Here is a 26423-nt window from a genome sequence, read left to right as displayed (position 1 = left end):
ATGGGTGTTATAGCGAGCGAGTCAGTGTTGTTGATATCTGGCCAGGCAGGCATCAATTTTTGGTAATGACACAAAGTCTCTCATATTGCATTGGCACTGCCGTTGGCTCCAAATAGTCTACGCTGCAGCCTCCATGGTATGCACTAGCCATATGTCTTGGTGGGTGTGCTATTTACCAACTGATGAACCCAACTTGGCACACTGGGACAAAACGCTGGCAACCAGGAATGAGTTAGATGGAAAAATTTATAATGTCCAATAACGGACCATTTATATTGGTATTATTTACAGTAACAAGAAAGTAGTTTACACAAGGAAGTGAACGTGTTCTCGTGTGATATTTATTTACGTCAAATAAAATCGCATTGAGAGCGATAAATTGGTGACTGTGACAGGACACAAAGGTGCAAACGAGGGGAAAGTCAATGGAGCTTCGACTGCCAAGCGAGGACCTGTGGATCATTGCCACCGGGAACAAGGGCTCTGTCAGCCGGACCCAGCGGATCCCCCATGAAAAGGTGGTGGCCGCCGATCTATCTGGCTGCGAAATGTATACTGCAACAGTGCGAACGAGAGGACAGTGTGACTCAGGTAGTCTTAAGTGTAGTTAAACAATGAGGACTAAGAGAGACAAAGACATAGATATAAGAACACCTAGATATAATTTAGGACCTAGAGTAAGGTATGTACAGGATAGATATTGAAGGTTTTAGGGGGGATAATTGTTGTAGGTATTACATCCTAACTGGTGTAAAACTTTAAATGATTGTGTTTAACATATTTTAATTATATTTTTTATTAGATGTTAAATTATCTTATATTAAATGTTAAATATGACTAATACATGGTTTCCCTGTAAATATGTATTATAAATTTGTATAACCTCAGATACGTATTGTGTTTAAGTTTAACCTCAAAATCTGTATAGTCGAAAGCTGTAGAAAACTCTATAATGTTCGTATATTAGGTCATTCTGCTATAATTTGGTACATATGAAGGGTTCTGGAAACTTACTGCAACGTTTATTATCCAGATACATGTAGAGACATTAGGAATGTTGGAGAGATTTCCATGTGTATTGGTAAACGGTAAACGAAAGTTTGAGCTGGATCCATTACTGGAATACTCCATTCGACTAGCTGGTCGATCGATGTTTCGAGTGTGTTCTATTTAGAGTGTTGTAAGAACCCTTCCAGAAATTGATAATTCTAGACGGTTGATTGAACAGTATATGTTTTTAAAGTGATAACCGTCAATATGGAATGAGATTTATAACTTGCAATGAACAGTATATGTATCGAGCTGTCAGTCAGTGAGTAAGTCAAGTTTTTGACTCGGAGTGACTGTTGGGCTCTGAGGTGGAGTCAGTTCAAGAGAGTGGGTGTTACAGTAAGCGAGTCAGTGTTGTTGATATCTGTACTTGTCAAAATCGACTTCAGGGTACTCCGCTATTAAGTGTTCTAGTGTCGCTTGCTATTGTGTGTTGTGACTTACAGTGACAATAAAATAGTTTACACAAGGAAGTGAACTTGTTCTCATGTGATATTTATTTATGTCAAATAAAATCGCATTGAGAGTGATAATTTTCATTCCTTTCATTCATTCATTCATTCATTCATTCATTCATTGCATGGTTTTCTTGAAATGAACTGATTTGTTCACTTTGTCCATGAAAATCTTTCCTTTTCCCTTCCTTTCACTGGATGATACATCTAATGAACTTAAGAAATCTAAAAGTAGCATCACTTTGCACATCACAAAAATTGACATTCAGCTGTGATCTATAACTGTGATGTTCTTATTAAGTCGAAAATAAATGGCTTCCACTATAACAAATTCAGGCATGAGACTTCTTTATTTCTTTATTTATGTGTATATAATTGTATGTATATGTATATAATTTCTTTGTTTATGGTTATAATTTTAAAACATGGATGCTCGTTTCATTCTGAATTAGTTACTTAATTGTATCATATTTCTTGATCAATTTCAGTCTTCTGCCCTGTATTTTATAGGAATGGTCGAGCTATGGTCATTGGAGGCCACTCACCTTCGTTGGTAATATTTTCACTTGATGACTGGACTGTGAAAAGGGTTGTTGACTTACCTGAAGAAATATCCGGAGCTACTCATGTTGAATTCGTCCCTCAGCTTTTTGATGGAGGTGCTAACAGGGTAAGATAGTATGAACCAAGACAAGTATGCTTTCTGTGAGGACATGGAATAATATACTGTAAGTGCATGTACCAACACATCATATTTTCATACTTGTCATGCTCAGGAGAAAAATCTGCCGATGAGTAGGTACCAGGGAAGATTGAAAAATAGTGTGCATTATTTTTCTTAAGCAGTTTTCTTAAACTGAAAGTGGAGTTTTGAATTTTTTCTTTCCTTTTAACGTCGCCCTGACACTTACTGCTTTTTAGTGATGGTGTGGAATGAAAGGACTAGGACTCGGAAAAAAGCGGCTATACCTAAATTAAGTTGTAAACCATCTTCAAGGCTGCTGATAGGGGCATTTGAATCCACCGTCTCCCCAAATGCAAGCTTATGGCAGCATCGTCCATACCACGGAGCTGTTGTGCTAGGTAGTTTTTAATGTGTTTGTCCTCTGGGTGTCTGTAGAAGTTTAACAAGATATTTGACTAGGTTTTAGCAGAGAGAACTGATGGTACTGATTATAGCCCTCAGTGGAAGGTCATTTTTATCATTTTTGGTGTGTTAGACCATAATTACTCAATGGCAGTGCTTTTGAATTGACTATAAACTGTTTGTCTTTATATTTCGCCATTCCCGCGTTCGGGATAGCTGATGTACATATTTCCCGTCTAGATCTCAGGGTTCATTATTGTTATTTTCGTAAAGATTTTTTTTTTTAATCGTGGGATTCAAACAACGTTGGTATGCTAAGTAAATCTATCTATCATCGGAATTGATGGATGTCTCCATCTGACGTATCAGGAAATTTCAAGAAAATGGATAATTTTACAGCTTAAATCTAAGTCACTATGGAAAACATCAATAACACATAATATTAACCTCAACTAATGTCATTTATTCAAGATAGTATGATTAGGTGGATTAGAAAAGTAAAATGCGGGAATTAAGTTTGAATTTTGATTAATATTCATTCTTCTCATATGTTTTTTTGCTATGGGCTTTTACGTCGCACCGACACAGATAGGTCTTATGGCGACGATGGGATAGGAAAGGCCTAGGAGTTGGAAGGAAGCGGCCGTGGCCTTAATTAAGGTACAGCCCCAGCATTTGCCTGGTGTGAAAATGGGAAACCACGGAAAACCATCTTCAGGGCTGCCGATAGTGGGATTCGAACCTACTATCTCCCGGATGCAAGCTCACAGCCGCGCGCCTCTACGCGCACGGCCAACTCGCCCGGTCTTCTCATATGTAATAATCATTTGTGCTAATATAATTTGCATCATTCATTCTATTTGGCTTCTTGCCTCTCCTATCTTTAATTATTGTTACAGCATATCACAACTGAAATGGATTATTATTTATATTCAATAAAATACCCATTGACAAAAATGTATAAATTGCATCTTAACATTGGAAATTGTAGGTTGTATTGATCTGGAGGATCATTCTGTACATTAGTTTTCATTAACATTGTTTAGGACAGGTTTTGTCAATATATGATTGTTATTTTATTTTGTAGCATTTCAGTATAAGCTTCTGGAAAAGATAAGTTTCTCATTTGACAGCATAAATCTGCTTCTATTCAAGTTAAGATAATTATGTTAACAATCATCATACCTTATATCAATTCATTTTAAGATAAATAATCATTAGATGTGTCTTAACATGATGATAAGATTCTCAAATATAACCGAAATATACTGATAAATGACCTTATGTGTGAGTTACTCTAATTATGTTGCCTAGGGAAAATCATTTTTGAAGACACTATATATTATCTACTCTCAATTATATCCATTACACAATACAATAGTAATTATCCATGTTAATCTCCAGTATGCCATCATTATTTGGAAAAAGTTGGATTTTAGAATAGTAATATTAAATTAAAATATCCAAGTGCATAGCCAATTATTATTTTAAGCATTCCGTTTTGATGATCTCGACCTACAACCATGACATGCCATAAGTATATGTACGTATAACCATGTCATTATTAATCTCGGACAATATACTGCTACTGTATAATAAACATATATAATCCTGCTGTGCATCAATATTCCTTTCCTTACTCTTCAAATAAACCATTTATATCTCATATCTCATCGTAGCATTACATATTCATTCAACAAATTCTTCATTCACAACATGTAACATTGTTATGTTTTCATCATAACTCATTTTACCTTATATCATTTCATATTCCTTCATATATTTCAACTATATATCTTATATCTGATGCTCAAATAACCTTGCTTCCATTTATTTGCATTATCGAATCAATATTTTATCAAAGAACATTAACATGTTTCAGTCTACCATTATCTCCATATTTAATGCATATCCTACTTTATTACGGTAACATATAACCTCTACACATCATAATATCACTTGGCATTGCATATCGAAGGTCTTGTGTTCCTTTCATCACCTGTAGCCGAGCATGATCTTATGTCTCTTCTCTTTTCCTGTATTTATCTGGCTTTCTTCTTTTCCTACACTTCCCACACCAAGACTGAAGATCTGTCAAGATGGCCATCCCCTCATTGAATATTGGTGATTATTTTCCTGATGAAGCTTGAAGCAGAAACAAGTTCGTCGGGGGCTGAAAAGAAATGGATGGAGAAGAACTGGGATTGTTGAGGAGAGAGCTAAATCTATTTCAAGACAGCAGTTTATGAAGTTGTGGAGATTTTCCTTGTTCTTTTGTATATTCTTTCATTTTCACCCTCTCCTCACACTAACCTACCATTGTGTTTATCCTATTATACAATTTTTTTTTTTTACGCTGCACCGACACAGATAGGTCTTATGGCGACAATGGGATAGGAAAGGGCTAGGAGTGGGATTGAAGCGGCTGTGGCCTAATTAAGGTACAGCCCCAGCATTTGCCCAGTGTGAAAATGGGAAACCATGGAAAACCATCTTCAGGACCGCCAGCAGTGGGGTTCAAACCCACTTATCTCCCGGATGCAAGATCACAGCTGCATGTCCCTAACTACACAGCTAACTCGCCCAATTTATCCTATTATGTGTTCCTTTTGATGTTCCTCATCATCATTATCAGTTTCCATTGTCCAGCTCCTGCGGGTCGGGATGTTTATGACACCTTTCCAACTTCACCTTCCTTTATCTGACCACCATTGTTCCTCCTTAACTGTGTTCTAGTCCAGGTTTCTTCTAATTATATTATTCTTGGTCATTTTCAACCACCTTAGTTTGGGTCTCACTCCTGCCCTTCCTCCGTCTATCTGGGTTTCCATCATCCGCTTCCGAATCCTTCTCTCTTCCATCCTCTTAACATGTCCAAACCATCTAAGTTTATCCCTTCCCATTCTGTCGAAAAGCTTTTCCACTCCAGTTTCCTTCCTGACGTACTCATTTCTTACTCTGTCCTTTCTTGTTTTTTTCTGTCATACTTCTTTGAAAAAATTAATTCCACTGGCCTGGATTTTTTTTCTCCTGTCTTTTTATCAGTGTCCAGGTCTCTGCTGAATATGTCAGTATTCGGCAGTAGTAGATCTCGTGCATCACCTTTTTTACACTTCATTGGTTCTTCCTTGCTCCACACCAGGTTTGTCACACTCTAGTAGAATGCATTTTCCTGTTGAATCCTTTTACTGATCTCCTTGTCCAGCCCTGCAACCTACAACAGTTCATTTCCCAAGTACTTGAAGCTCTCCACAGTTTTGAGGTTTTGTCCCTTTATTTTTATAATTCCCCTCCCTTTCTCCTTTAGTCAACACCGTTGTCTTACTCTTTACCACACTGATTTTCATTCCGTAATTTTCAATATCTCACTCAAAATGTCAAGATAACCTTGGTACTTCCTCTCTGTTTGATTCCCACACACCGGGTGAGTTGGCCAAGCGGATAGAGGCACATGGCTGTGAGCTTGCATCCGGGAGATAGTGGGTTTGAATCCCACTGTCAGCAGCCCTGAACATGGCTTTCCGTGGTTTCCTATTTTCACACCAGGCAAATGCTGGGGCTGTACCTTAATTAAGGCCACGGCCGCTTCCTTCCCACTCCTAGGCCTTTCCTATCCCATCGTCGCCATAAGACCTATCTGTGTCGGTGCGACGTAAAGCCACTAGAAAAAAAAATTCCACACCACAATATAACCTGCAAACACCATTACCTTCAGCTCCCTGTCCCCATATTTTCCCTATGTCTCCTTCACTATTTCATCCATAACCATTATGAATAACAGTGGTACCAGGTGAGTTGGCCATGCATTTAGGGGCGCACAGCTGTGAGCTTGCATCGTGGAATTTACATCCGGGAGATAGTGGGCTTGAACCCCACTACGGCAGCCCTGAAGATGGTTTTCTGTGGTTTCCCATTTTTACACCAGGCAAATGCTGGGGCTGTACCTTGATTAAGACCATGGCCGATTCCTTCCGACTCCTAGCCCTTTTCTGTCCGGTCGTTGCCATAAAACCTATCTGTGTCGGTGCGACGTAAAGCAAGTTGTTGTAAAAAAAAAAAAAAAAAAAAAAAAAAAAAGGTGGTGATGTTCGAGGTTCCTATCTGTTTATAAAAAGTTCAGTTTGCACTTGTTTGTTCCTTCCCTTTGTTTAGATTGGCTGGTATGTATGTTTCTTCTCTTCATCTACCTTGGTTGGCTGGTTTGTATGCGTCAGTACGTAACCTTTCCTCTATCCCGTTTCATAATGATCAGTATTTTATAATTTCTTTTTTTATATCACATTTCAGAATGTATACTGTATGCCTAGTTGGAGTTCAATCCATTATTTGAAAGGTGGGAATTTTGGAAAATGCACCAAAATTTGGTTCTGTTCTAAAGTTACAAATTGTAAGAAAGTACCATCTGACTTTAAGACCTCAAATAGATCTTGTACAATGAATTTAATTTTATATACTCATCCACTTCTTCTTTAGCAACTGTTGCTTTAGTACATTTCTTTGTTATCCTAAACACTTTCTTGAATAAACGTTTCTATTAATGAAAACATGTGTACATTAATTGATTATTTATTGTTTAATTTACATAACCCCTACGTTCAAGTTTTCTTGCTTTCTTGATTACCTTGCTGGCATAGAGGGTAAGATTTTGTAGCTAATGATGTCAAGGCTCGAACTTCTTCGACTTAATGTTTTTACAAAATCTGCATTTGTTAAACAATAACTTACGTATTATTGTTCTGCATTCCAGATACTTGCCATATTATCAGCAAATTGCAAGGTGCATTTTTTAGACACAGGTTCATTTCATTTTCTTGGAGTCACGATTGAACCTGGAAGTAGTATACGTAAGTACATTCCAGAAAAGCATGGGACAAAATACCTAGATTAAGTTAATTATCAAAGACATGTTCAAGGCATAGGTCACATTTTTGTGTAAAAAATACACTTGCATTTACTAGTTCATGAGTACCTTTTTAAATATAGATACACATTTCTTTTCAATTATGTGGGTGTTGCTGTTGGTTGTGGTGGTGGATGTTTTACAGGAAAAATGATTAAATCAATCACAAATTTAACTGGTTTTAGTTTGATACATCTTGATCTTACTGGGTGCATTCATGTATCATACCCTTCCTTTTTGGTGAAAGGAGAAAGGGAAAGATTCCTTCGTGTATGTAGACTTTTTTTATTGTTACAGCAATTATTTAGGGGACATAGATCCATTTTTCTAAACAGGAAAGAAGTGTGGCAGATAAACAATCGAATATCCAAGAGCTAAGAGGCAATCCACAGGATACATCAGATATTTGTATATTAAGGTGACTACTAAGCAATTTGACTACTTGGTTCATGTTGCATAGCTGTGAGCTTGCTTTCAGTAGAGGGTGGGTTTGAAGCCTGTCATTGGCAGCCCTGAAAATGGTTATCTGCTGTTTCCCATTTTCACACCAGACAAATGCTGGAGTTAGATAGATAAGAAATGGGTGAGCCCTGTTTTCGCAGAGCTCCACACGTAGGTCTATGAAGACCCTTTGTGCCCCTTGAACGGGTTTGCCTAGTCCAGACCTAGTGCTCCTATAAAGGATACCAGTGTCCGGATTTTGGCGTTCCTGATGTCCTCCAGGCTCACAAAATGTGAGCCCAGGTATCGATGAATGCTGGAGTTGTACCTTAATTAACACCGTAGCCATTACCCTTCCCAGTCATAGCCTTTTCCCAATCTTGCATCACTCAAAACCATCTATATGTTAATATGGCAAACCACTAGAAAAAGATATAACCCTTTATTTTTGAGAATTCTGTTATGAGAGTCTGTTTGATTGTATATCATACCGATATATCTAACTTTCATCACCTGTGACAATATTGTGGTCATGTTGAGAGTCCCCATTATTAAAACAACAGATTATATCCTTGTTGGGATTGGGGGGCGGGGGGGAGGGTGCAGTTCAGATAAAACTTCCTCACACGAAGGAATTTTGACAAGATTCCAGGAGACTTGTAGTAACTGATGTTGAGGGATTTTTTGTTTCCCTGCAAGTCATACATGGCTCTCTTTCGAACATAAACATGTTTTCCTCTGTGAATACTATTGCTGGATATGTTTAGTTCTCTGGCCTGGCCTTGGAAGTCAACCAAAAAAAAACACTGCAGTTTTGAGGAGAGTGCTGATAAATTTAGTTAGATGGAATTCCTTGATTAGCTTGAACAAATTGACATGGAGTAATTGGTGATGGACAGTGTCATATGCTGGTGTTAGATCCACAAAAACCACCCCTATTACCTGGTGAGTTCGAAACCCATCCTGTATGAACTGAGTGAGATTCAGAAGTTGGCCTGAAATTCTGCTTGCTCGGTTATGAGTAGAGGGTCAATTACAGGCAGGATCTATTCGGAATCATATGCTCCAACAGTTTATAGAGGTAACTAAGAAGACTAACCTGTAGTTCTTGGAATGGTTTGCTTCCTTGCCATGATTCAGAAGAGCTATCATTCGGCTCTTTTGCCAGATCTTTGGTGTTTGGCACTTGCTCATGCAGGTATTCAGAAGCTGCAAGATCCGTTCTCTTGTTGATGGACCAAAATTCTTAATTTGCTCCATTCGGATGTCATCTAAACTGCTGCTTTCCCTGTTTTGCTCTCCTTAATAGCCTTGTTTAGTTCTGTTAACTTGAATGAGATAGTAAGGTCACTCTTCTTCTCTTCGAACTCATGATGGATTTTAGGTACTTGGACTTAGTAACTGACTTTCCCATTCATGAGCAGCTCATGAGCTACCTGGTCTGCAGTGATGTTGGAATGTGCAGTGGATCTGGTTGGGTCATTATTGAGATGCCTCAGTAGTCTCTGTGAATGATAACTGCACATGCCAAGCTAAACATCCAGGGATTGCTGCCAGAGGCTTTTGGTATGAAAATCAGAGTGAGGGACGGTTGCCTCCCTTCTCCTGTATTGTTCTTTATGGTACTCAATGTTCTGAAGAAAGCAACACACATCAGCCAAGGGATTTTGGTAGGACCAAGCGTTTAGTCTGCTTGAGGACATGGACTACAACTTATAAATTTAATTTTTGTCCCATATTGGCATCAACTCAACTAAGGTTAGGTTGAAGGAAGAATCCCACCTTCCAATACTTATTTACTTTTTATTGCTAGTCTATATAATTATAAAATATATTCCAGCATAAAATCTAGTTAAATGATTAAAAGTACATGTTTTGTTCCTGATTTGGATCATCTTCAGCTTAAAAAAATGTGTAAAGATACAAAAATTGTCATATATGAAATAAAAAACACTTATGATGATGATAACGATGAGATAAAATGTTGTTTCATGTTGAGCTAAAACACTCAACAAGTCAATGTTCAAGTTCTTGAACTAGCAATAAAAAGCAAGTAAGTATTGGAAGGTGGGATTCTTCCTTCAGTCTGACCTTAGTTGGACATGGACTATGCAGGTCATTTATGCTTACTTCTTGAAAACTTCCAAGCCATTTCAGCAAAACTGAAGTCTATAATACAGGAAGCCAGAATACCCGGACTCAAGAACATCACGGAAATGAGAGTCAACCCAAGATCTGCAGAGAAGCCTTTGCTGGACAGAGACAAAATCGAGCAGGTGGATATACTGTACTACCTTGATAGTATACCTGTTCCGAGCATCGACAGAATTCTGAAAGTATAAAACAAAGCCTCGCAACACGTGGCGAATGAAGACCTTCTGAATGGGATTGACCTCGGAAAAGCAAACCCGGACATCGAGGTCCCATCCTGCCTACTTTCTTGCTGAGTACCAGCTAAAGTTCAGAGCAGACAGGTCATGGACCGTACGTGGAAATAAAATGGGTAAATAAATAAAAATATCTTGAAAGTAGGCTAACTAAATTAAGAGGAGTACAATAAAGAATAAGAATGGATTTTTACTTTTTCTTTGCACTGAAAGACATATAAAAGAATAACTGTACATTAACGAAATTCCAATTAGATTGGCTGAGGGGCAGTTTTAGGTGTGATATTTTAACACCTTGCATGGGTTATACCATTTTATCAACTGCGAAAGAGGTGGACAGATTCAGTGTGGGAGTGCATAGAGAAGAGGGGAGGAAAACCAGAAGATGTACTTAAAAAGGAGAAGAGTGGTGGAGAGACAGGCAGCGGTGGAGGTCCTTGATTCACAACACGCCTGGGAAGCTGGAAACGGGAAATGATAATGATGGTGGTACTATTTTATCATTGTGACTAATTACTCTCTTTATCAGTTCATAGTTGACACTCAGTTGTATTTTGACATTTCCAGGCTCTGCCTATTATTGTTTGTGACTAATCCATGGATAAATAATGTTGATTCATTCACTTTACCATGGTACTGATATCAGTCAGATATCCACACTTTACGAGGACTATTATGATACTATCTGCCCTTTTTGCAGGCTGTACAATCACGTCATTAACAGTTACAACACAAAAACAAAACGCACAAATACAATATGATAAATTTGTTATTAGACGCATATTGGACGACTGTCACTTTTGAAGGAGTCGTATTTTCGAGAAAACTTATTAAGTACGTGCCACCTAAATAATCAAAATACTTAGCCATGAAAAGCCATAGTCGTGTAAACCTATTCGTCATATAATTAAAAATACCTAATTATAAATTATTATACATTCGAGTATGTGTTTCTCTCAGGGTAATGAAATTTACTGCTGGTATTTACACCATAGATGCATCACAACACTGATTGACAAGTGTCTCCAGATTGAGTCTTACAAACAAAAATATAACATGACACAAACAAAACCGGCTTTGATCATTATACGGTAGGAATAGAAATGCGCTATAGGAAATGTTTTCTTGAAGAGCACCTTTGTCATGTGGTGAAGTGGCACATGACATAAAATTTGTACATGTTATAACCAAACCTTGGTTTTCGATAAAAACCTATTTTTTCCCTTATGAAATGCATGGAAATAAATCAGTATTACACGATTTTTGTAATTATATGGCCTGAATTGATGCAAATTCATAGTAGCCTACCAAAATACCTAAATTGATATTAGAACCTACTTTTACCTATTTAATGTACACTTTTATCTCATAAAAATAAACAAACATTTTATTAACAAGTGTAATTATTCAGTTTCAACAGTTCTCAGAGTCTGTTTTGCACTCCAACTCCAAGCTACAGTAAATGACTTGGATAGCAGTTGTTGCATTTGGCTAACAAAAATCTGGAAACAGCAAAAGAACATGTCCTGGATGTACTGGAGATAGTCTTTAACCCTAGAACTGGCAACCATGAATATTTGACATTTTGGTCCCTGCTGTAGTGGCACTGTCAAATATTCGACATGTTCATATTTCATCACGTAATTTCCTCAGTTCTTCAACAGATGTCACAGTAGGATACCTTTTGTCATTCTTGATGTCTACAGCAGCCATGAGTTCAGTTTCATTCATAGTTACAACATCTTTGGGTGCAAATTCACGGAAATATATGAATGCCATTTTCCAACCATCTGTTTCAGCACCATTGCTGTAGTGTTTGTAAACAAGCCATTGGGCTCTGCTTTGCTATTCTATTTCATTTTATTTTATAGTTTTCCATTCAGTGCGTGTTATTTACTTCCGTATATATATTATTTGATTGCTTATATAAATTTTGAATATGGTGTGTGTCTAAATGTGGCATCTTCATTACGGAAAATTAGTGATGAAGTATGGTGAAATTTGGAAGATGAAAGTGACGGATCTGACTTTGAGGATATAGAGAATGAACCAACAGATTCTGAGTCGGATTTGGAATTTGTATAATCAATTTCTTCCCATCAAATATCGGAAATTGAAAGTGATGATAGCCTGCAATACAGCAACCTACCACAACAAAGTGGTCCAAGGTCATGTCTCTTGAGCAAGGCATGCCAATACATTTCCCCTAATATTTTCATGAATATACCCCTCAGAGTGATGAAACTTTTGATAATGCATTACGGGTACATTAGTGACCATTCGCATATCTCAGTTTTGTGTGCATATATTAAAAATTTTATTAATTCAGTATTTTGAATTTAGAAATTCCTCTTTTTTAACTGACTGTACATTTTTCTAGTCATAATATTTATGCAATTTCATGTCAACATGACGTCCACAGTGTACTGTATTTGGCTTTATGTAGATATATAAAGCGTAGTTGATTTATTTCATACCTCGTGGATATTTTGCATTTTATTTAGACAAGTAAAAGCTGCCAAATATGGCTGCCACCACAAGATTTAACATTGCCCGTTCTGGGGTTAAAGATTGGTCCATTATGTTGTTAATTTCCCACAGTGAACACTGGAAGTTGAAACTCTCTCTCATAAGCTTAAATTGATATTAAAATTGTGATAATGGTATTAAGATTATGAAGTCTTATGCATCTATTAATAGGCACTAATGTTCTATTAAAGCCTGTAGAATTTTATAAATAGTTTCCATCACAAGTATTTAATCAAACCCCATGGTACTACAGCCCTTGAAGGGCCTTGGCCTACCAAGCGACCGCATCTCAGCCTGAAGGCCTGCAAATTATGAGGTGTCATGTGGTCAGCACGACAAATCCTATCGGTCATTATTCTTGGCTTTCTAGACTGGGGCCGCTATCTCACTGTCAGATAAGTCCTCAGTTCTAATCACGTAGGCTGAGTGGAGCTCGAACCAGCCCTCAGGTCCAGGTAAAAATCCCTGACCTGGGCGGGAATCGAACCCGGACCCTTCGGGGAAGAGGCCGGCACAAGTATTTAATAAAAGTATGTAATTCAAGATGTATCTTCTCAGCTGCATGAGTCAGGGCATGAGCAAGTCAAGTGACATGAAGCAAAGCAGGATAAAATACCCTCAGCAAGCTGACAGCAGCAAGCATAAAGGAGGCTGCATAAGCGTATATTACAAATACAGTACTTTATTCTCATGCAGATTCTTGGGTAAAATACTTTGAGGCCATTATGAACAAACTAGGCAACTGTCTCCTGGTTAGTTTTTATAAGCCGTCTGCTACAAATTAAGTAAGGCGTAGACAGCACATCAGGATGAGATTTTCTGACAAATTAGCTATGTAACAACCACATCTGTCGGTGGTCTCATCAACAGAGATCCAAATGAATGAATCACCCATAGCTTCCCTTACTCTACTCAATATATTTTCATATATATTATGTATGTTGGTTTTTTTTCTTTTTCTTACTGTAGATTCTGATGAAATGTTGCGATGACAGTATTTCTGTAGAAAGTTTCTGAATTGGCAGTTTTCGAGGGTATTGATGGGTACATTAGCCTTGACAAGGGCTCGACATAAATCTACATGGAATTAATGTTGTTCTATCACATTTAAAATCTGGTTAGTTAAAAGTAACTGTCTCATACATGATTTTCTTTGTGCATTTGCTTGATGATTAACCCCTTTCACATATTGACTTAAATGTGACCTCACAGGTTACTTCACCTCATACCGAGATTTAAATATGCTTGAGTGACATTAGTTGATGTGGAACACTCACACGCTAATGTTAACAGACAAGAGGTGCAGTTTTGCTTTGCAAAATCTAGAAAAAGTATTAGTTACTTACTCTGAATTTAATTATTGTTGCAGACATCAGTGCAAAGGTGTAATTTTTCTGTGAATTTAAAAATATTCTACTCTCATATAAATTAATTTACAAGTAAAACTTAAATTTGTCTTCCGTGATTTAGTTTCACAGTCTCATTTACCTTATGTGAACTTTGCACGAGCATAAATGCAACATTATAAGATTTACATCAAATGTTAAAATGTCAAACTCTTGCTACACCAAATCTTAAAGTTGAAATTTTGATTTACCAGAATTATGCAGAATTGATATTGTCGTGTCCGCCCCAGTTTGAGCTCACGACTCACTCTTCCGAGAATCGAACCCATGACCGGGAACGTAGGAGGAATGGTGTCGCTGAGACATACATTAATATTATGGGGGAAATTAAGAGCTAATATTAATGACTATGTAATAGCAGTAAGGCCAAGGTATCATAATTATAATGCTGGGAGAAGAATATAAGTAAATTAATAATCATATAAGATTTAAGAGTTTGAAGGCACACAAAAGCTGTAAGCAACAGGTTGTGCAATTAGAAGTAAGGCTTGGTCGAAGTAGGGTGAATCATATGCTGCACCCTGCTAAAGGTGCATAGTATGTCTTTAGAAAAGGTGGGTGGAAAGTGAAAGGAAAGAGGCAATTCCGTTTTTGTGTGTCTGTGGACAGTCTCCATAGGATGAGAACTTCGATGGCCTTCTCGAAGAGAGGCGAAAGTTAGTGAAGGTATAAATCAGGGATACACACCCTGGTCGAGGCTTTTTGGAACAAGTCTACTAGGAGTGCGGGCGGAAGCCTTGTCAGTCAGGTCTCTGATAATAATAATAAGGTCCGAGTTTGGACTTAGAGTATTCACTTCAGTACTTCGACCATGCCAAGCCTTCTATGTTAGTGATATTTGAAGTTGAGAAGGAGATTGTAAATACTGTATATAATTATACATACTCATCAGTCTACAATTAAAGAAGGTTTTGGGAAGCAGAGGACTTCGTCTCTTCACACGTAGCAAATCACCCAGGCCCATTGAAGTAAAACTCCCAGCCGCTCGGGGATATCAATCTGATTATTCATCATTTCTCGTCGTGGCAAAACCTGTGTCACGACAATATAAACCTTGCTTTACAAATTATTTAAGAACCCTGAGTGTTATTTACAATGAGTGTTCCTGAACCTTAGAATTTTGTTCACATAAATTATTTCATCCTTGAATTATTAAGTCGGATCTTATTTACAGAAACCTTTGAAATTTTATTTACAATGAATTTTTTTGAATTTCAAAATCTTGTTGAGTTTTCTTGGTTTTGACAGTATATTACGATCACGATCAGTGGCGTAACTGAGGGCTACCAAGGCTATCGGTGAAGCCCAAACCTCAAATGAGAATGATGGAAATCTGAAGCACATTATAATGTAAGCATCTGACACGGTTCTATTTACAAAACTTTGAAGAAATGCGAAAAAACATTGCATGTATTTCTGAGAGCAAGGCATCGGAGAAAGATATTGCAGCCCAGACTCTGTGTCCCTCTCCCCTCAACCCACCTCTCGCAGCTTGCTGATGTATGCTCGATTGGTGCGGGGACCGGGGGGGATAGGTATGCTAGGCTTCAGTCTATCAGATCGCCACTGCTAACTAACAGCCATGTGCTCCTCATTGTATATACTTCCTCACCTTATAAATAACAGAGTGCTGACATTTCACTTCCGTTACTTCTACATCCTTATAGAATGATAGGTAGATCTGATAAAATTAAATGCAATCCTTCAGGTGTAGTGTTCTCTTTTGTTGGTTGAAATCAAACCTGTGATCATGGGTCGGACACCACCACTGATCTCCCGAGGAAGCTAACAAACCAGTGAACGATACGTACGACCTCTGGTAATGCTGTAAAAATCAAAATTTGTATAATATAATAATAATAATAATAATAATAATAATAATGGTACATGGCATCTGTATAGGTTTGGCGGTGACCTAATGAGGATGAAATGAATGGCAAAGACATCATAAATGCCCAGTCCCCAAGGCAGGGGAATTAACAGTACGAGGGGGTTGATTCTGAGAACCGAACCTGGGCCGTCGGACCAAAGGCAAGCAGTCTATCCATTTAGCCACAAAGCCTGACTTTAATTTGCTGAACCATAGGCTACCATCTCCACTGATCAGCTGTTGAGTATTGACAGTAGCAGAGGCCAGGGCAGTAGCTTGTGAAGCAGCCTTGACAACACAGCAGGCTACTCCGTTGGCTATTGGCTTTAGCTCAAAACTCTTAAAAGGCTTGAGATTCACTAAACCAACCATCGAAAAAGGGTAACCTAAGTCTAGTAGTAGCCCACGTCTTGGACTCAGCGTACGTCACTGATCACAATTCTCAAATATTTCTAACACTTAACCTTAAATATCGAAATCCTTTCCACAATTCTAAGAAATGTCCTATGCAACATTGGAATGACTTTTCTTTATGGCAGAACACAGGGAAATCAACATCCAGATAATAATAATAATAATAATAATAATAATAATAATAATAATAATAATAATAATAATAATAATAATGATAATGATAATCAACACAGCAATGACACAGGTAATCAAACAACATAACAAGATAATCACACACACAACAGCACACAAGACACATGATATTTACAGGTTTATTTAACATATTCATGAGTATCATTATTACTATTATTTTTATACTGCCTAGATTGGTGAAAATATATTTTTGAAGATCTGATCGTGTTAAGATGCCTTTGAATTCCTCATTTTGATAATAGGCTTGTGACTGGATCACCAGGTCATTTGATAGTTCTATCATTTCAACAGAAAAGTCGTACACATACAAGTTTAGTTTTTGGAAGAATAGGCTAAACAGTGACTCACATATCAGTTACCTGTAACTTGTCTGGTATGGGTTTTCATATGGTTACAATCGTCTTAATTTATGTTGAGTGTGCATTAAATTTATAAATCATATACTACATGGTTGCATTCAAACCATAACATATAATTTACAACTCAAAAATTCCAAGTATACTCTCCTGACCATATATTCTACTGGCAACCACTTTTAAATTCAGCACACTTAAGCATCTCCATTAATGTCAGAAATATACTCCAAGTTTAAACACTCATTGCTATTTAATCACATCAGTTATCCCACTGACTTATCCTTTAAGTTTAACAATATTTATTTTTAACTCCTACAACCCAGCCATATGAAGATCATGAATAATAGTCTGATGACTTGCAAAGTATTCCTTGATGTAGAAATAATGCAAGAAAATTCTGTCTAACTCCTCTTAATATTCAATTGAACGATATTCACATTGAAATATAGCCTTTAAATACACAGATTAATGTGAGGAGCATTGATTATTACTTGACTCATTATTAGTCATCAACGTTGACCTTAAAATCACTGGTATCAGGGAATACAAATCTCATACAACCTACTATAATTCTACTCTACATTCAAGACCCAAAATTACCATTACCAAGGTGAGAATTGAAATGGAAAGAATGGTACTTGATAATTCTAACTGATAGAAATTACTCTACAAAAGGAAGGATTGTATTATATTCTGCAAAAGATTGACAGGAATTATTACAAAATGGTACTCAGTTTTGGCGATGGCATTCGATCTTGTGGCATTGGCTTCACTCCTCCAGCTGCTCCATTTCTAGAATCACAGTTGCACTCACATCTTAGCTGGTCATCATGGTGAAAGTTTCACAAGCTGAAGTCCTCTTCATGATGGTGTGGATCCTCTTGAAAATTGCATAAAGTTGCCCACAGGCAATGCTAGTTCACTCGTCCAGTCTGGAGATATGATAGAGTGTGAAAATCATAACCTACGACAGTCTAGAGATCTCGTGGCGATGGCTTACAGCAAGCTGAAACTGACGTAAAACATTAAGATGTTCTTTGACCACATGCTAATTTATTGTCAAGCTACATGAAAAATACATAACTCGGCTCAATCACGACACATGGAAATTAAAACATGATGTCTCGCCGCGTGTTTTTATGCTTTCACCTTCCTAGAGGTGTCACAACAGAAATGTTCTATTGGTTACTCTGTAGTAGTCTTCAGAAGTTCATTGGTTCACATACTGCATTTAGAATATTCTGTATGCTATGTGCACAGTATTTGCTCTGGCCTTAAAAATTTCCACACAGAGTCACGTGTTATTAATCTCCCTCTCGCTATGTTGAGCTGACAAAAAGAAAGACATCTTACTTGGCGAACAAGATGGAAAAATCAATAACATATGATATGCTTACCTGGTCAAAGTAAATTATGTCCTAGTGGCCTGCCAATTCCAAACACAAGCCGTACAGTTAATGTAACAGGGACAGTATCTAAAATGAGATTTTTAAGCACCTAAAAATCCAAGGTCTGATTATGACATAACTGTTGACATTTTCATAATCAGCACGTTCTTTTTGCGTAAAAGTGGCCTATTTTAATAAGACATCAGAATCATTGCAAAAGAGTGTTATTTATTGTATCTCCTCTCTTCATGTCAAAAGCAGTGCTCTTTACTGGTTTTCTTGAACATATTTTTAACCTACTCACTGATAGTCATTACAAAACAAAAGATATCCTTTGGCATGCCGTTTCTTTATATTTATTTTTTCTATATATAAAAGTAAACTCTCCTGCTCAACCAGAATTGTCCTTAACTGTGGAATTCTTTTGTAGGCAACTCCTTTTCCATCTACAATATTACATACAATATGTAATTACAAGGTCAGACTCTTTCAAGGTCAGAATATGTTTTATGTTCATGATGTATTTAAATTAATATCATGTGTGAACTGAAGGTAACAAATAAATATTTTTAAAATACAGTGGTTTTATATATTTGGCCTCATGTAGAGAATTTACATTTTCATAGATCTGAAAGTGATAGAATTATAGAATTCATAAAATATTATGTTCAAAATTCTATTTTATATTATGCATAGGAGTCACAGGGAATTTAAGGACTGGACTTCATTATTTGGAAACAGAAGAGGAGTCAAGCTCTTCACTGATGTGACGGTAATAAATGTTTCAAATGAAGCACGTGTCTCAACATTTGAATGGACAACTTGCCTGAAAATTATTGTGATTGTAGCAGCTGTCAGAGCTATCCTTGGCGGATCCTTGAATGGCACGCAATGCAGATATGGTTGTCCAGAGACTGAAACTCGTGGACACATTCTAGGAGATTGCAATTGCAGATCATTGTTCAGAAATTTGTCTCCCACATAGCTGCTGCTTTTAGAATGAAAGATCTAGAAGGTCGTGGTATTAGCCTTAGCGTGAATGGTTCATTGTGTCATGTAGACATAATTACCTTCTCCAAAACTAGCTGTGGGCTAATAATCGACCCTACAGTTAAACTTGAACAGGACATTGAACAAGCAGCACCATCAGCAGTGAGAAGAAGGCTATGTATGACCCAGTGATCCCTACTTCAGGGTACTTTTAAACCTGGGAAGTATACATGTAATTGAACTTGCTGGTGCACATGGTGCTATTTCAAAGTCATTTGAGAAGTTTCAGAACTCCCAGGAGCCTCAGAGATGATATCATCACTGTTGTCCTTAAGAGGTCGTGTCAGATTTTATTTCACCATTAGTGTGTCCATTCACAAACGATGTGTCACTCATATCTCTCTTTTACATCTCATTTGCAGGTTTCCCGTGGGTTGGATGTTGTATCAGCGCTCACCTCTACCTGTCTTTCCACCATTCTTCTCTTAAGACTGTCTGCATTTCTGCAATATTCTGCAATATTCTCTACAGCTGAGGTTTTCCATCACTTTGTAGGCCTGCATGTAGGTGTTTTTCCTTCTACCTTCTCACTGAAGGTAGTCACTGTTTTGGCATTTTCATCAAGTGGCCAAACCCAGTTTGGTTACTTCTATTGTATTTTGAATTCTATTCCTCACACTATGCTGGGTCTAGTACTGCTTCCCTTAACATCTCCTGTCCACTGTCCCAGAATCAGCTCTGTTTCTAGTGTTCACTGATATTAGATTAACCAAGGACTAAAAGCCAATCCCCATGGCACGACAGCCTTGATGGGCTTTGGCCTTCAAAGTAACCACTACTCAGCCCAAAGGCCTATAGTTTTTGAGGTGACGTGGTCAGCACAACAAATCCTCTCGGCTGTTATTCTCGGCTTTCTAAGCCGGGGCTGCTAACTCACTATGAGATAGCTCCTCAATTTTTTGCACGAAGGCTTAGTGGACCTCAAACCATCCCTCAGATCCAGGTAAAAGAATTCCCTGACCTGGCCAGAAATTGGAAAGAGATAGGCATGCTAACCTAGACCACAGGGACTATGTCTCATTTCAAGAAGTAGTGACACCAGTAAGTTCCCAAGCTGGGGGATTTTCCTCTCTTTCTTCCATAGACAGTCTCCTTTCTTTTAGTCTCTTTTGACCCCACATTTATTCCCAAGTCCTGAGATCCTCTTGTGGTTTAAAAACATTTCCGTGAATTTTGGCTGATACTTTCCTTGGTATCAAAATAATATCCCATAGTTATAATTTTCTTCTGAGGCCAATAGCCAACACTCCCTGAAAACACTTATCATCTAATTGAATGCTTGTTTGTTCCTTTCCAATACTAATATTTTTCAGATGTATTCTTCCTTTTTCCTTCAACGAGAGGATTGACTGCATAGTGTTCCAAGGTAGTACCGTACATTAAAATAATCACCTACCGAGCTCGATAGCTGCAGTCGCTTAAGTGCTGCCAGTATCCAGTATTCGTGAGATAGTGGGTTCGAACCTCACTGTCGGCAGTTCTGAATATGGTTTTCCATGGTTTCCCATTTTCACACCAGGCAAAATGTCCGGCTCCATGGCCATATCGTTAGCGTACGGGCCTTTGGTCACAGGAATCCTGGGTTCGATTCCCGGCAGAGTCAGGAATTTTAACCATCATTGGTTAATTTCGCTGGCGCGGGGACTGGGTGTATGTGTCATCTTCATCATCATTTCAATCCTCATCATGATGCGCAGGTTGCCTACGGGTGTCAAATCAAAAGACCTGGACCTGGCGTGCCGAACATGTCCTCGGACACTCCCAGCACTAAAAGCCATACGCCATTTCATTTCACCAGGCAAATGCTGGAGCTGTACCTTAATTAAGGACACGGCTGCTTCTTTCCCATGCATAGCCCCTTTCTATCCCATCATCATCATAAGATATATCTGTGTCGGTGCGACGTTAAGCAACTTATTAAATGTTAAATATGTTAAACAACTTGTAAAAAAAAGACTAACCACCTCTACTGTGAAGGTGACCTTGTCCTGTAAACTTTGTATTCCAGCTGATAATGAATATTTCGTCGCTGCCGGGACAAAACCTCCTATGTGTAATATTTTAGCTAAGAACTTTAGCCGGTAAGGTTCTGTCATCTAAGGTGCAATATTGTGTGAATACCGTCAAGGCATTCTCGCTTTTCATAATGTATGTGCTGCGGGTCAGTATATCTCCAAAAATATTATCGCATAGGAGGTTTTGTCCCGGTAACGACGATTTGCTGGGCTCAGTAGATTAGATGGTAGAGCTCTGGCCTTCTAAGCTCAAGTTGGAATTTGAAGGTCCTCAAATACGTCAGCCTCATGTCAGTAGATTTACAGTATTGGCATGTGAAGGAACTCCTGCAGGACAAAATTCCAGCACAGTAGCTCTGAAAACTGTAAAGTAGTTAGTGGGTCGTATAACCAATAATGTTATTATTCTTTCTTTCTTTCTTTCTTTCTTTCTTTTGCTTTGGCCAACTGTGGACCACGTTAATTCGATTTCAGCTGCTTCTGGGCTTTGATTGCGCCCAGTAATCCTTCATTCTTTCACTCTGCAACCTTCTTCTCTCTTCCGTCCATGGTGTTTGGGTCCGCAAAGTAATTTTTTCTTGGAAACTCTTTGTGTTCTTTATTTTCGACTTGTAAGTTTCCCTGTTGCTTATTTCCGATCCTTGTATTCTCATTTCTGTCAGGTCTTTCTTCGTTTCCTGATGCCAGCGTACCACAGTTTTCCTGGTCTCAAAAAACCTTCCTATCTGGTTGGTCAGTCTTCTCAGGTCCATTCTGTAGATGTGTCCAAAGAACAAGGCTCTCCTCTTCCGGTTGGTGCCTGAGATCTTTTCTACCTTGTGGTACAGTTTTTGGTTTGCTTTCTTTCTATATGATCCATCCTCTGTTCTTTGGGCTCCCAGTATCTTCCTTAGAATTTTTCACTCCACCCGTTCTAACTTCTTGACCAATCCTACCTTTATCAGATTCACACATTCAGCTGCATATAAGGCTTCTGGATGAATCGCTGTCTGGTAATGTCCGAGTTTTGCATTGATTGAGATCTTCTTCTTGTTATAGGTGTTCATACTTAGCTTGTATGTCAAGTTCATTTTGTTGATTCTTGATATCAGTGCCTCTTTCTCTATATTAGATGTATTATTTCTTTGTTGTGCCCATTCAAGAGCACATTTGAACTTGTTTGTTGGCCTGATGGTTTGTGCCTTCTTATCTTCCCAAAATCTCTTCATGAATGCACTGTGTTGCATCTTGCATTCTATGGCCCACTTCCTACCAGTTTTCTTTTTAGGTTTCTCCACGAATTTGTGCTTGGCTACTATTGTACTAAAAGTTCCACGATCTTCTATGCTGATGTCTATGATATTCATTTCTTGGAGGTCCACCTTAATTTCTTCTAGCCAGTTTATTTTTACCTTCTGTGAGCTGGTTACTTTAAATAATCTCTTGATGAGTCTGTCGCTGTCCATTCTACAGATATGGCTATAGAATTTCAGGCATCTCTTGCTTATGGCATCAGTGAACCTGTTAGTTAATGAGTAGAGGTCCGCTGTTCTCTTCTTAATTCACATTCCATTTTTCTCGTGGGACCATTAATTTTCTGGAGAATTTTCCTTTCCTGCTTTTCAATTTCTATAATTTTAGAGTGACCTCCGAGGGATATGTTTTTGAGGCATATAAAGCTTCCAGCAAAACAACTGTCTTGTAGTGTCATTAGTTTGTATTATGCAGTATGATTATTTTGTTGTAATTTCGTCATTATAAAATGTAAAAAAAAAAATCCTGCTATTCAATACATTGCATATATTACATCTATAAATATGATATATCTACATTATCCAAACATGTTTTGACCCATTTTAGAGTCATCTTCAGTGGAATTAAGTCATCAGATCTGCATCAGGGATTTTAGCCAACATATATATGGATTACTTGGAGCACACTCTCATCATAGACAAAATTACGGCAATTAAACATTGGTCACGCTACGTAGATGATACGTTGGCTGTCATAGATACTAAGATCAATAATGGGAACATGATACTGAAACAACTAAACAAGATTGATCCCAACATAAAATTCATAACTGAGAATGAAAACAAGAACATTATTATCTCGATATAACAATAACATGTAAACAAGACAAAAAATCTATCTTTTGATACCATTAAACAAACTTCCCAACACCAATGCACACATAAGAGAACAGCATGCAACAGTATTATAGACAGAGCAATGAAACTACCACTATCTCAAAAGAATTTTAAGAAAGAAATAAGAACAATTCATACCATAGCCAAGAACACATTTAACAAGACATTCATCAACAAAATCCTTAATAAGCACAGAAATAAACCTAAAACCTCACTTATACTGGTATCCACCCCAAAAAAAAATCACTACCTTCGCATTCAATAACAGTAGTACATATCGGATAACTAATGTTTTTAAGAAACATAATGTGAAAATAGCATTCAGAAATAACAATATCAATGCTAAACTAATTTTCAATTCTCACACTTCTTCTTGTCTTTGGATAGGTCTACTACGGACCACGTTAAGCATCGTTCATTTCCGGTTGTTCTTCCTCCGACCAGCCCAGTACTTCTTCATTATTTTGGAATGGGCTGCTTTGTGTTCTAGCAACTAGGTATTGCTGGTCCGTTTTCTGCTCATTCAATCGTGGAATCCCTTAAATTTGTTGATGACCATCCTGTATTCTTGTCTATTGTATACTGCCTCTTGTGTTATGTTCTTTTCTTCCAGGTCCTCCTTGACTCCTTTAATCCAGTTAGTTTGCGTCTTCCTACTCTCCATGTACTCTCATGGCTGTTCTCTCTGTTGGCATTCTTATCCAAAGAAGCAAAGTCTTATCTTTTTAAAGGATGTTGTGATTTTCTCTGTCCTTTTGTATAGTTCCTCATTTGGTCGCAGTCTAAATTCTTGTCCCACTTTCCTAGGCCCTAGTATCTTGTTCTGACTCTTTTTCTCAATGTTCTCTAGTAATCCTTTCCTGTTCAATGGAATGCATTCGATTGCATACAAACTTTCTAGCTTTATCGCAGTGTTGTAATGTCTGAGTTTCGCAGTGATTGATTTTTTGTTATAGACATTTTTAAACAAATGATATGCTGTTTCCATCTTTCTTGCCCTGTTCTGTAGCGCTATTCCTGGTAGTCCTGTTGGGGTTATCCACTCTCCTAGGTATTTAAACTTCTGCACTCTTTTAACTGTTCCGTACTTAGTGACAAATAGTCTTTGTCAGGTCATTTTTGCTCTGAATCATTAGTTCTGTTTTTTCAAACAATATCTGAAGTCCTGTCTTTACAGCAATCTTTTGAAGCATTTCAATTTGTACCTTAGCAGTTTCTGCGTCTTCTGCCAGAATTGCCATATCATCTGCGAATACTAGACAGTCAATTTTGATTCCAGATCTTCCCAGTATTATTCCATTTTTCACCCCTAATTCTGTCAGTCTGTTCTTCCACTCTCTGACCACTTTTTCAAGTATAACATTGAACAGGAGTGGTGACATCCCGTCCCCTTGCCAGACACCTGTTTCAATTTTAAACAGTTTTAACAACGTACCCATAAACTTTACTTGTGTTGTAGTGTCAGTAATAGTTTCGTTGATTAAATTTTTAGTTTTTTCATCTATCCCTAATTCCTCCAAAGTGCTTATCGATGTTGTTCTGTCGACCTAATCATACGCTTTCTTGAAGTCAACAAATACAATCACTTTCTTGGCTGTGAGTGTGTGCAGTAGTATCATGGAGTTCAAATTGAAAATTTGTTCACTGCATGATCTTCCTTTCCGGAATCCTGCCTGGTATTCGCCCAGTTCTTTTTCGATTATCTCCTCAATCCTATTTTGTAATGCCTTAGATAAGTTCTTAGAAGTGACTGGTGGTAATCATCATCATCATCATCATCATCATCATCAATGTCCCACTCCAGTCGCCCGGGTGTGGTTAACAAGCCTCCTCCACTCCTTCCTGTCCTTCCACTTTTCCTGCTCCATTACTTCCGCCACATCCAGTCCAGCTTCTCTAATGTCCTTCCAAATCTGATCCATCCACCTTCTCGGTCTTCCAACTGGTCTCTTTCCCTTAACTTCTCTTTCCAATTCCCTTCTTGCTACCCGTTCCTTTCCTATTCTGTTTACATGTCCGAATCATCTCAGTCTTGCTTTCTGTTTGTTCTGTACTAACGGTTCTATATTTAGCTCTTCTCTGATTTTAATATTTTGAATTCTATCTCTTCTTGACTTTTTAACCAATGTTCTTAAAAATTTCATTTCTACTGCTTGGATCTTACTATTTTGTCTCTTATTAGTTACCAGTGTTTCTAGTCCATATGTTACAATTAATATTAAATACTGTTTATAATGTCAATTTCATTCTCTTGGGTATTTTGTCATCCCATAAAAGCTCTCTGACTTGATGATAAAATGTTGTACCTTTACGTAGTCTGTTATTATTTTTAGGGTTGATTTCATTACTTCCATTAATAATGCTACCCAGATATGAAAACTGTTCTACATTCTCTAACCATTCTCTGTCTATGTTCACTTGGCTTCTCTTTTTCTCTTTTCCACAGTGCATGACTACAGTTTTCTTTTTACTAATTACCATTCCAAACTCCTTCAGATTTTCATTCCAAATGTCCAGTCTCCTTTGTACTTCTTTTCTCCCTTTCGCCAAATCACCACAACATCTTCAAATACCAAAGCATTCACTTCATCACTGCTGATACTCTGTTTTACACGTTTTATGATTTCGTCCATCAATATAATAAACAATAATGGCGACAGTACACTTCCTTGCTTGAGACCTTTTTTCGTATGAAATGTTTCAGAGTCACCACTGCCCACTTGTATGCTGCTTGTACTTTCATGATACAACATT

The 26423-nt window shown here is 37.7% G+C and overlaps 1 protein-coding gene across 3 annotated transcripts in view; it reads left to right on the top strand.

Moving 5' to 3' along the window:
- The window catches only part of LOC136871927 (TBC1 domain family member 31), a 392653-nt gene that overhangs the window by 147115 nt on the left and 219115 nt on the right, over positions 1-26423 (top strand). For all 3 annotated transcript variants that reach the window (XM_068227257.1, XM_067145659.2, XM_067145660.2), the window contains 2 exons: positions 2016-2175; positions 7340-7436. In XM_068227257.1, the coding sequence (XP_068083358.1) occupies positions 2016-2175; positions 7340-7436 (257 nt within the window). The remainder of the gene's footprint in view (positions 1-2015; positions 2176-7339; positions 7437-26423) is intronic.

This window comes from Anabrus simplex, chromosome 4 (genome assembly GCF_040414725.1).
Source record: "Anabrus simplex isolate iqAnaSimp1 chromosome 4, ASM4041472v1, whole genome shotgun sequence".
NCBI lineage: Eukaryota > Metazoa > Arthropoda > Insecta > Orthoptera > Tettigoniidae > Anabrus > Anabrus simplex.
Note: the sequence above shows the minus strand (reverse complement) of the source record. Positions and strands in the feature narration are given on the sequence as shown.